This window comes from Sceloporus occidentalis, unplaced genomic scaffold (assembly GCF_023333645.1).
Source record: "Sceloporus occidentalis isolate IW3139 unplaced genomic scaffold, rSceOcc1.0.p SCAF_3, whole genome shotgun sequence".
NCBI lineage: Eukaryota > Metazoa > Chordata > Lepidosauria > Squamata > Phrynosomatidae > Sceloporus > Sceloporus occidentalis.
Window position 1 is genome coordinate 194,689,122 of NW_028316983.1, and position 12,522 is coordinate 194,701,643.

Sequence of the window (12,522 nt, forward strand, 5' to 3'; positions counted from 1 at the left end):
ATATGTATTTCCTACCCGTGGCCAGTCATTGTTCGCAAATATGCTATAGATTGAACCCATTATATATGGGTGTTCAGTCTCAGACTGTCTTGGTGTTTTGATTCTAATACTGGTTAGAACAGATGATCCAAAAAAGCCTGCTTCTGGGTGTCATCGGCACACAACGTTTAGATGCTGCACATCCCAAAGACGCTGGGAAGCCAACTTGAAGCCACTTGGTTGTGCAGACATGGGCAGCATTATGACACTCAAGCAGTGTGGTGTTTACACACCACACACTGCGGGATCATCATGAAGCCGCCATGGTGGAGCCAGCAAAGCTGGCTTTTCTCTGGCCAAAAAAGGACCGGATCTTATCTTCTCTCTTTTCAGACAGGTTCAAGATGGGTTGGGGCTGTGGCATGTGTTTGCTGCAGCCCCAATCCATCTTTGGAAGTGGTGGCTTCAAGCTGCCCCTTCCGTCCCATCTGTTTCTCTCCTAAAAGAATGAAAATGAAGGACAGTTCTGAACATAGAGCACCCACACCTCAAATGCTAAATAACACTAATGCATAGCTATGATAGTCAAGAAAGATTCTTTTCTGCAAAGGACTGGAGCAATCACCAGACAAGGCTATGATTACCTGAAAAATCCATGTAATCAACCATGCTGAAGCATGCTGGAGATCCATTTAGGCAGCATACATTTTCTGATCCAGTTACTGGATACACTCAACTTCATGCAGGGCTTGGAAGTAACTGACTAATTAACTTGTTATTGGTTTGATGGATATTTTTCAGCAATTTTCCCTAACTCACTAAATATCCCAATTAATTCTAAAGCTTAAGATGTACTTTAGTTAATTAGGTGATAAGAATTCATTAGCATGGATCCCTCTCCCTCAGCCACATTCAGTAAAACAGAAAGGCCTGCTGCCTAAGAGGGGCTGGGGGCATTAGAATTCGAGGACCTGTATCTCATGGTTTGATTGTGAGGCAGTCTAATCCATGTGAAATTTTTGGAAAGACTGAAGGGTATGAGGCAGAGTTGATGGTGAGCTTTCAGGAGCTCAGGTAAAATAACTGGATTTGTGGAGAAGAAGAAATGGGATGGGAAAGAAGAAAAAACATGCCTTGCCTTGGAATGAGGGTGGAGGGGAATTATTTATTTGCTCAGCAAGAAACAAAAGATCTCAAGCAGCCAAAGCACTTCCAGAATGTCAGGCTCTGGGGCCTTGAAAGGCAGATGTCTCCTCCACCATGGGTCTGTATCAAACTAAAGTGTTTGGAGACTTTAGAGGTGTGTGTGCCTCTAGTGATTATTTTATTGACTGATTTCCCCTGTACATTATGGTATAATACACAATCTTGTACAGCATTATTTGGGGGTGAGTTGTAACTTGGGTAATTAAAATGAAACATTTTCATCATCACCGCACATTTCCTTCTTTTTTTGGCTCCTTCTCTTTCTCTTCTCTGACATCCCATTCTGCTTTTTACCTCTCCTCCTCCCTCCCTCCTTCTCTGTTTTCATTATAGTAATGAAATACAGTGATAGTTAAAATAAGATGGGTGCTGGGATGAGAATGTTTGTTAGATAAGTACCTGATCATTAAAACTGTAGATGCCATTAACTGTGTATTTGGGATCCCTGCCTCCACCATGCAAAATGTGTGCTCTAACAATGATTTTGCAGATCACATTTCTTGACTGTGAGCAGAGATGTAAAAAGGATGCAGTGATTCAATTGTGTTTGATGATGTCCTGTGTATACTCAGTCTTTAAAAAATTCTGATTGAATATTCTCCACTTTTGATTCACTGATAGATCTTTGTAGCTATCTATTCACTGCTGCACTTTATGGTGCAACAGTGATCGCTAAATGAAGTACAGTCATCCCACCATATTTGCGGCTTTGATATTTGTGGATTTGAATATTCACGGATTTCATTAATATGTTCTCTCTAGGACTGTCTAGGTCCTCCAGTCCAACTCTGTGGTCAATTTTAACTAAAAGATGCACTGAAAGACCATTTGTAGCTACTCCAGTGCCATTCTATGGTCAGTGTATGTTGGACATTGACCACAGAGTTGCACTGGAGGACCTAGAGATTCCTAGAGAGGTGTCCTCTCAGGTAAAAACAGAGTTTTTGTTATTTGCGGTTTTTCCATATCCATGGGAGTCTTCTTCCCCTAACCCTAGCGAATATGGAGGGACAACTGTATATCACTCCTTAACTTTTAACAAACAAGGCATGTGAAGTATATTTAAAGCCCTAAATGGCTTGGGTCCAAGCTATCTCAGGGACCGCCTCCTCCCGTACAATCCTCCCCGCGCTCTCCGGTCCTCTGGGAAGAACTTACTGCAGCCTCTAAAATCTAGGCTTGCGGCGACCTCCCAGAGGGCGTTCTCTGCTGTCGCCCCCAAACTCTGGAACGACCTGCCGGATGAGATCCGTCAGATAACATCATTAGACAGCTTTAAAAAAGCGGTCAAGACGGATCTCTTCCGGCAGGCCTTTCCAGATTAACCATCCCGGCCCAGGTTCCCTGATTCCCTCATTCCTCCCGTGGCCCCATCTTAGTGATGGTTGAGGTTCAACAGAGGGATATCAGGGTTTTTAGTTTTAATTGCTGTTTTTATGCTTGATATTGTGTTTTTAATATGTTATACTGTTTAATATTGTCTTAAGGGGGGGGGAGGGATAAAGTGTTTTTAATTGTTATATTTTATATTTTACTGTTGTCAACCGCCCGGATTGGTTTCCCATAGGGCGGTATACAAATTATTATTATTATTATTATTATTATTATTATCATTATTATTATATATGTTGACACAGGTGAAAAGTAAAGAGAGGGGTTGAACTGAACTGAAGAAATCAGTTGGAAAGCCTTTCCCAACCTGACTGTTTCCAGATACGTTGGATTCCTACTATTCTCAAGCAACAATGCTACTATAGGTTTTGTAAGTGATGGGGGTTGGTGGGAACCTAGTTGGAGGAAACAACTTAAAAGGACAAAAAGAGGACTTTTCAAGGAGCCAATTGCAAAATGTGCCCCCAAAGGTCACCAGTAACAACCTTCTTGCCATTCTTTGTAAACATCATGATATGCCCCACACTAATGTTTTCAGTAATTAATGATAACTTAATTAATTAAATTATTATTATTATTATTATTATTATTATTATTAGTGTTTATGGTAATGAATTAACTTCTAATATTTTTAACATTTAACATTATAAAATTAATTTTCAAGTTCTTGCATCATGAAGACTTTTTTTCCCTTTTCCCTAACATGTTTTCCTCTTTATTTCATTTACCATGTGTAGTTGAGAAGCCCATGCCATTCCCCCTCCCAAATGGAAAAGGGTAATAGATCCCTCAGCTGTTGGTCAAGGCCATTTGCGGTGCAATTTTAATAATTTTAGTCAAACTAAAGAGGAAGGATTAAGTAGAAAGCCCACAGTAAAAGTGGCTTACTCCAGCCAAGTGTGTGAAGAAACAGTGGCCTGGATTAAAAGTAGTAGGCAAGAGGAAGACTGGCTACTGTTGGCCAGGACAGCTATCCTGGCAGTGGATAAGCCCATCTCTGTTGCCACTCACCCATCCAACATCTGCAACATCAAGACTGATCTTATTCATTCTCTTTGCTCCACAGCAGACATGTCTAACTTGGCTATTATCTAGTAACTAAAACTAGAAAATCAGGAACATCTTTATATTTGATTTTTATTTATATATTATCTATATTTATATATTTATATAAAGAATTTCAGCTGAATGGTGTATGCAGGAATGTCAATCAGTAAATTCAGAACTTTTGTCAAATTCATCATCCTCCAGAATATTTATTAAGTTATTTAGTTATTGAATATCTATATCCTGCCCTATACTGTACCTTCGGATCTCAGCATGGTGTACTCTCTGACATTGGGGGCAGAGCTGATACTTGCTGAGAGAACCCCTGAAAATAGTAACACCTCATGAACCCTTGTACTTCCCAGATCTATTCTGCTGGGAGGGTTGCAGGCAGCTTAATAATGGCAATTATTAAGCAGTACATGTTTTTATGGTAGACAGATAGCACTGCAACAGTCATAAAATAAAAACTCCAAGATGAAGCCATAAAAACCTAGAAACAATGATAGCAAATGGAAAGATATATATAGGACAGCACCGAAAAAGGAAAGACACTGGGGCAGTTGGGGGAGGATACAACACCTCTACACACTATTTAACAAAAGTTGTAATTTAAAAGTGATAAAAGGTTGTGGGTTTTTGTTTTGTTTTGTTTTGGTTTTTTGACAATATAAACTCTATGAGTTCCAGCAAGAAAATACCTTCAAGTTGTTGACTGTTATTCTTGAAAGAAGTGGAGAGCAGGTGCAAGTCTGTCATACTTGTTCACAGTTCTTTGCAGCCCAGTTTGTTGGGAAAGAAAAAAAGACAGAAGCACAACGAAGTTAGCCAACACATCAGAATGCATTCAACTTAATATAACCTTCTTCCACTGACTGCAGTCTGACTGAAGTACAATTAACTTAAGAATGGATCCAGCCCAGTGTACTGAAATATGATAATACATAGCACTTTGGGACACAGTTAATATTTGCAGTTTTTAAAACCTATGGTATTGTCAAGGATTTGGTATTATTTACAAATTAATAATAGTAAGGTTAGGCTCCAAAGTACAGACACATATGCATGAGAGGCAAATGAATAGACTAGGAGAGCTTTACTTTCACTTTTCCTTATTGGGATTCTCAATGCAAAGCATCTTGATTCCAAAGATGGTAACAGCTGCAGGGAAAAAAATGAAAGTAAAGCTTGAATGCTGTTCTCTCTCGTGTGTTAGCAAAAGTGATTGATCCAAAGACAGCCAAACAGGGTCCAAATCAATTGTTTTTATCAAGTGATTTGTCTGGCACACAGAAGCAAAGTCTAAAGTTGCAAAAAGCTGGATATACAAGTATCATCACAAAAGAGATGCCATGGTAAGTTCCCTAATGTTTTGAGATGTCTGAATCTCTTTCACCTTCCTCACAGGTCTTTTTCAAAACAGCAAATGGCCAGATGAAATTCCTATTTTAATAAAAGGTCACTAGAGGCTGAAAAAAATATGAAAGATATGCAAATGTCCCAAAATGTAGCCAAATTGCCAACAGCAATTGGACATCTCCTGGACATTATAGGGTAAAATGTATAGCTATAGCTCCACCAGGGCTAGCCTGAAGATAGAAGCTCCTCCCTCCATGTCATCCTTTGGCCTGGGAGGGAGAGAATAGGCTGGCACAGCTCCACCAGGGCTAGCCTGAAGAAGAAGAAGAGCCCTCCCTCTAGTCCATCTGCCTTGGTCCAGGCATCAGAGGGAGAGACGAACCACTGGACTTCATCCCCTTCCCCACCACCATTCCCTTCTCCTTTTGTGTCGTGTCTTTTGGATTGTAAGCCTGAGGGCAGGGAACTGTCTAATTAAAAATAATAATTGTAAGCTTCTCTGATAGGCTTTAGGGCTGAAGGGCGGGGTATAAATATAATAATAATAGAAAAACCAGCCCTACAAATTGGGGGAAAACATGCTAATGATGTGAGTCCACAATCCCTAGCAGTTGCCTGCCCTCTGCATTGGAGGAATAATTTAATAAATGACTTAATTAATTTTTGAAACAAAAATGTTTAGGACTGAAGTGAATAAAGTCACATAATACATCTTAGAATTCAAAGACATAGCTGTGTTAGTCTGGAAAATCAGTATGCAAAAGTATTTAGTAGCACCTTTGAGACTAACTGCAAGAAGCTGGAAGCATGAGCTTTCATAGAATTGAACCTACTTCCTCAGATGCATATGGACTCATGTCTATGAAAGCCCATGCTACTGGTTTCTTTCTTTCATCTAGTCTAAAGATGCAGCATGCTGATAATACAACTTAAACAACAAGATGTATTGTGCATCCAGTAAACGACACACAATGGAGAAGAAATAATGAGGAAAGGTAATATAGAACATTACTTATATTATCCCATCAGGTGTAGTACATGTAAGTAGTTGTGTTTTATTTCACACTTCATTAAATAAAACTACAAAGCAATACATACATATACCATTTTAAATTATATAATACTGTACTTCAAATCTTTCTAAAATAAAGACATTAAAACAATAAATATACAAAATAAAATTTAAATTGGAAAGTAAGAATTCGGGGCAACTTTTTGGCATTAATTGCAAGGTGTAATTTTACAAAACTGCAAATTAAGAAAACCTTTAAAATTTTCAGTGTGAAAAATTAGAAATTGCATCTAAATAATACAGTGAATAATTGGCACTTTAGTTAATCCCACTGACTATAAAATATAACCTCTTATTATCACTCTGCTCTACAGTTTACATCTTGGGTAAAGGATATGAAAATGAAACCCCCATAATTTGACAGACCGCAGTATGTCGCCTCTACACACTGTAACTATCTGTAAAAGCTATCTATAAACTGTAAAAGCTTATCTCTGTCTCTCCTCTTTACACTGTACACAAATTGTATGCATATTGCAGCTGTTCTGGTCATGCAAATCTTCTACCATGCAAAAATATTTCATATTTCAGAAATAGAGAAAATCAAGAGTATGTTTAAGCCATTGCCAGAAAACTATAAATATGTTTATAATTTTGCACAGCAGTTTGCACTGCAAGGACTACATAGAAAGTACCCAAGCATGCAAAATAAAACAGAAAGATTTATTATGCTGGCTTCTATTTTTCCACCTAGTATTGAAATGTCTTCCACTTTACCAAATGTTTTGGCTTTCACTTTGAATAAATTACAGCAGGTCAGGCTGTGCTTGCATATCTGAACAGTTCTTTTTTATATATACATACATAATTTTAATTGGGTGGCACAATTTTTTTAAAAAAATCCATGAACAGTCCTTTTTGTTGTCTGAATTATTGATATATGTGGTGCACATTTCAGCATTTTATCATTTTTTTAAAAAAATTGCCAATAATTGTTCACTATTTTAAAGGATCACAGTCATATGTGATTTGAGCAAACATATGGAGCAATTATACTTAAACTAAGTTTCAATTTTCAGTTACTAAGGCAACCAGTACATCCAGAAAAAGCGAAACAAAGGCAAGTCATTTTCTTTGTATCAATATGTCTTTTGTTTAGGAAAAGAAGTGTTAATAATGATTTCCTCATGAAAATGTTAACATTAAGAAAAGAAAGATTTGTCCTATCTGGAAGTGATCATTTGGAATTGGTATTAGGTTTGAAATGCTTCACATGGACATTAAGAGGTATGCAGTAATTGAAACATGTCAACCAAAGAATTTATTCAAAGGTGACTGTGAGCTTGATCTAAAGCGTGGGGGGGGGGGGGGGAGTTGGGATGCTAAGGAAAATCCATCAGGTTTGACATATAGTTTAGATACCCTAAAGGCACCAGAACCAATCTGACCTTGGCAGCTAACCAGAGTCATCCCTGCTCAGTACTTGCACAGAAGACCACCAATGAATACCAAGTGTTGTAGGCTATATTTCAGTGGAAGGAACTGGCAGGAACAGAACACCTCTGAGTATTCCTTGCCTAAGATAACCCTATAAAATCCATAGGGTTGCCATACATCAGCAGACAACTTGAAGCCAGCCCATACACACACTCTGTTTCACTTGTGTCAACAACATATGCTCACCCAAAGTGTGGAAACAACTATTTAACTTGTTACATTATTAATTCAATGGGGGGGGGGGGTTTGAGCTATTTTGACTAACCCAGTAGATTCCCAAGTTGACGTTGAAGTTTAAAATATGTTTTAATGGATTACACCATTAGAACTGGTCAGCATTGGTGCCTCTCCCTCTGTCAGAGTCAGTAAAACAGGAAGGTAATGCTAGACTGTAGAAATGCATCACATGGCTCCTGTTGTCATGCATGGTAGATTTGTAGCATGGAAGAGAGAGCTTTCTGGTGCCCAGGTCAAAGCAGCAGGGGGGGAAATCCCAAAGAATTAAACATAATGGTTATGTAAACCTTGAAATGTAATGGAGCTGGGAAGGGATTTGCTTGGAGAGCAAGGCCCTCAAGCAGCCACAACTCTTTCCAAATGTTAGGCCTTTTAGACCTGAAGGGAAGGTGTCTTCCCCACATGGACCCTTAAGGAAGGAAAACATTTGGAGTCTTTCAGGGAGGGGAAGTGCCTTTCTAACCTCTACTAATTATATTCTGGACTAATTTCTATTGCATATTATTGTACAATATAAATATTATCTGGAGTAAAATGCAGTGATTTCATTTCTAATCTTGTTGATGTTCGTGCCATGCCACATATTTGGATAAGTAAATGAAAAGCTTGTTGTTTTTTGTGCAGTTGCCCTAAACTCTCTTATAGGAAGATTGAGGATCTTTCTTCTCCAGAAGGCCCTCAGCGTTCCTATAATAGAGTTTAGAGCAACTGCAGCTCAAACAACAAGGGTACACAAGGGCTTGTGTAAAACAGAGGTGAGGGGAAGCATGTTAAACAAACAATCATCCACTGCCACAATGTCAATTGTAGCTCACTGATACGACTGAAAAGGTCACATTTTAGCAGAGTAAAACAATCACAGTTTGGCCACTAAAATGGCAACCATAAGAAAAGTGAAGGTGAGTGAAAGAAAAAGGCATCTGTAGATGCTTTTAGGAAGAAGCTTTCAGGTGGTTTCTAGAAAGTTCAATACATTTTTGTCAACTTATGCAAGGCTTCCCTGACCTAGTTGTTTCATTTCACATCTCTGTGTTGTTAGTTTTGAATAAAACATTTACTGAAACATGTTGAACTGCTCTTCTTTTTTGTGTCACAGGAATCTATCCCCATTTATTCCACCTTATTTCTGCCTCTGAAACAAATTTTCAGTTAATGAAGTAATGCCCAGAAACACATTTGTTTCACTAACTGAAGTATATGTGTTTCAGGAATACATTTTCAGCTCATCCACAGTGTGGGGGAAAGGAAGGTTTAACCACAGCCACAACCAGAAAAACCATCCCATATGGCAGGGAGAGTCCCAGTGGGGTTATTGATTTCTATAAACTTAAACTGTTGTAATCCACTTTGATTCCTCTACGAAAAAGTGGAACATAAATAATTTATTATTATTATTATTATTATTATTATTATTATTATGGCACAGTGGTTAAATGTCTGTACTGCAGCCACTCACTCACAAACCATAAGGTTCCGAGTTAAATACCAGTGAAGAGCTCAAGCTCGACTCAGGTTTGCATCCTTCCAAGGTTGCTAAAATGAGTACCCAGATTGTTGGGGGCAATTAGCTTACACTTTGTAAACTACTTAGGGAGTGCTTAAGTGCACTGATAAGCAGAATAAAAATGTACTTGCCATTGCTATTGCTATATGATATTGACTGATTGATTGATTTTATTTTTATCCCAACTTTCTCCTAAGTCGGGACCCAAGGTGGCTAATACCCTCAAACAGCAAATAGGAGCAGCAGAAAAAGCCAATCTCCTATTTGTTTGTTTGTTTAGAAGATAATCCACACTTTCTGGAGGCTTCTGGAAGCACTACCCACCCTACAAATAAGACACACAGTTTTTGTGCATCTTGTTTCCAGAGGAAAATGAAAGAGGAGGCCTTTTCTGTCACAGGTAAAATGAAAGAGGTGGCAGTGCTGCAACAGGGTGGGTGCAACCCCCCAAGCTGTTAGAATCATAGAGTTGGAAGAGACCACAAGGACCATCCAGTCCAACCCCCTGCCATGCAAGAAATCTCAATCAAAGCATCCCCGACAGATGGCCATCCAGCCTCTGCTTAAACACCTCCAAGGAGGGAGACTCCACCACTCTCCGAGGGAGTGTGTTTCACTCACTTTGTGTTGTGTGTGGGGTTCCAGTATAATGCCCTCTGACCACCAGAAACTGCCCTTCCTTGTGCTAATTGATATGAAGGGGATAATTGTTATTGAGATCACAGATGACAAGGGAACCCTCATTTAAAATCAGCCCCTCTCCATGTGTAGCATCATGTTTTAAACAACCCACATGTAGTTTCTAAGCCACAGACTTAAAGAAACATTGAATTTGGACTGACTAAATGGTAAGGAGAGAGGGGGAAATATTCAGGATTTCCAGGGCTTCAGACAATAATTTGCATTTGGAATCTTCAAAGTGTAGAAACACCCAAATTCCTCAATTGTTAAACTGTTTTGAAATTTTATGCAATGGTTTGTTAGTTCCATAGATGTTCAGCTCATTTATAGACCACATTCAAAGGACTATGAGGCCTGAGGCAGACAGGCTGAAAGGGCCATGGCAGCGGCGACACCAGGGTTCCGGACCACACAGCAACCACATGGTCTGGCACCCTAGTATGTAATGGCGGCAGCCTGATGGCAGTGTCCCGTCCGCATGGCCGCCGCCATTTTTACGTAACTGACGCATATTGTCCGCACATTGTGGTGCGTCCGTTACATCACAAGTGCACCATTGGCGCACTCGCAACATAACCTGGGTGCTGGTAAAAAAAACCCGGAAAAAACGGGTTCTTTTTACTCTGGAGGGATGTCGCATGGTCCAGCAACTGCAGCATCCCTCTGGAGTTAAAATGAGCACCTGCACACCACCATTTTCGGGCAGTCTGTACTGCACCTGACTCTTTAAAGCCAAGCAGCCTGAGGAACTGACTCTTCTAATATATTCCTATCTGGACTTTGAGATCCTGAAGGATCACTTGCCAACTCAACCAAAAGGATGGCTATTCCAAGAAAGGGTTTTTCCCTGGCAGATTATCATGACCACCTGTCACCCACATTGTGATGCCAGGTGGACTACGACACTGGGAAACTACAGTCCAAATGCCTTCATAGTCATCTCTCAGCTGTACAAGAAAAGGTTTACAAAATGGAAAAAATGTTTTTGAGTAATCACTATCCATATTTGGGGAGATCTCTTAAAGAGAAACCATCTGACAAAGTTCTGTTTCTTTGTGGTTTGCCATTTAAGTTGTCAAAAGGCTGGTAAAAGGAAAGAAGGAGTGGTACAGAGAGTTCTCAAAACATTTATGAATTACAACAGTCAATTTTATCTTAATACTCTAGGACAGGAGTGGGCAATTGCCCAGATTGAGGGGCAGATTGTCCTCTTAGAGGACCTTGATAATCTGCCTTAACATGTAGAGAAATGATGGACAGGACATATGTGGGTGGGTGTGCATGTGTGTGAATGTATGCATAACTCCCATCCCAAGATTTTGAAACAACAGCAACAATTTGGAGGCAAAAAAAATCCACCCTAAACATATTTTGGAGGTACTGCAAACATGACTTTGTGAATACATGCCACATTTTACTCAGAACTCAGCTTCCCTGAAGGAAACTTTTAAAAGCCAAGCATCTGGCAGGTCCAGTGATCTCCCGATTGTGCTACCACAAGAAGGAAGAGAAAGGGCAAAGCATTATGTCACTGGCCTCAGCTCTCCTATGTCCATATACTGTACATTCATTCTTTGCTTTTCTATCCCAGTAGCTGGTGGTGAACTAAACAGGTACTAGCGTTATTTCTCCAGCCATTTAACTTCCTAGCACATACTCTCCTACTTCCCACACCCTTCTCTTAAGTGCAGGAAACTGTATTCTTCTTCATTCCATTATGCCATCCCTTTGCCTTCTTTTACCATTATCTTTCCCCTCATGAGATGCTGAAATGCACCAGTTTTAATCCATTTTCATTTCTCTAGACTCAGCCTTGACTTTCCACAACCACCACCAACTGCCATGCATTCTTTTGGTTGGAATTATAATTTACGTTTCCTGGGCAACAATGGCTGCCTCAGAGAAATATATACTACACCTCACTATTTCCTCATTCATTCACTGTGGGCCTTGAGAGACTGGTTGGGGCCATATCACCTATCCAAATTCATAAATAAAGAAATAAATATTTTAAAACATAACAATAATAACAGATGATTTCCCTCTAGATTTTAGGGTAATAAAAATAAGATGGGCATACTATTTCATAGTGACATTTTTTACAAAAGAATGGTGGTTTACAGGAAGACTAAAAAAGAAGATCAGTTTTAGCCATATCCTATGGAAAGGACTGGAAACCAGGCCTAAATAGTAAAGGCTTGTATTGGGAAAGATGTTGAGTCATGACTCTCACAAAATTACAAATTTAGAATAATTCTGGGGACTATGGTTGCAAGATTGAAAATTAGGGATGGCCTTATACCTGTAACGGTTCTGTAACCAAGCAATATATGTTGAAATTCCCAATTTTACACAACCATCAATGGTACAGGAACCATCTCCAGCCTTGACTCTGGCAAATAAGACACCAAAAGAAAGCATAGACTTTGACCATTTCAATTATCCTCAGAATGTGGGGTACTTCAAGCATTACAAGACTCAAAAATGTGATAAAATCCAACACCCACAACAGTTAAAAAAAGATTTGCCCCCAAGTTTCCTCTGGAATAATGGAGAAGAAGATGACTATTTCTAGCAGTTTTGCAGAAAGAAACTATAGTGGGAAATG

The 12,522-nt window shown here is 39.3% G+C and overlaps 1 protein-coding gene across 2 annotated transcripts in view; it reads right to left on the reverse strand.

The window, feature by feature from the left end:
• CCDC178 (coiled-coil domain containing 178) overlaps positions 1 to 12,522 on the reverse strand; it is a 202,147-nt gene that overhangs the window by 179,110 nt on the left and 10,515 nt on the right. For both annotated transcript variants that reach the window (XM_089518854.1, XM_089518855.1), the window contains exon 3: positions 4,326 to 4,397. In XM_089518854.1, the coding sequence (XP_089374980.1) occupies positions 4,326 to 4,383 (58 nt within the window). In that variant the 5' untranslated portion in view covers positions 4,384 to 4,397. The remainder of the gene's footprint in view (positions 1 to 4,325; positions 4,398 to 12,522) is intronic.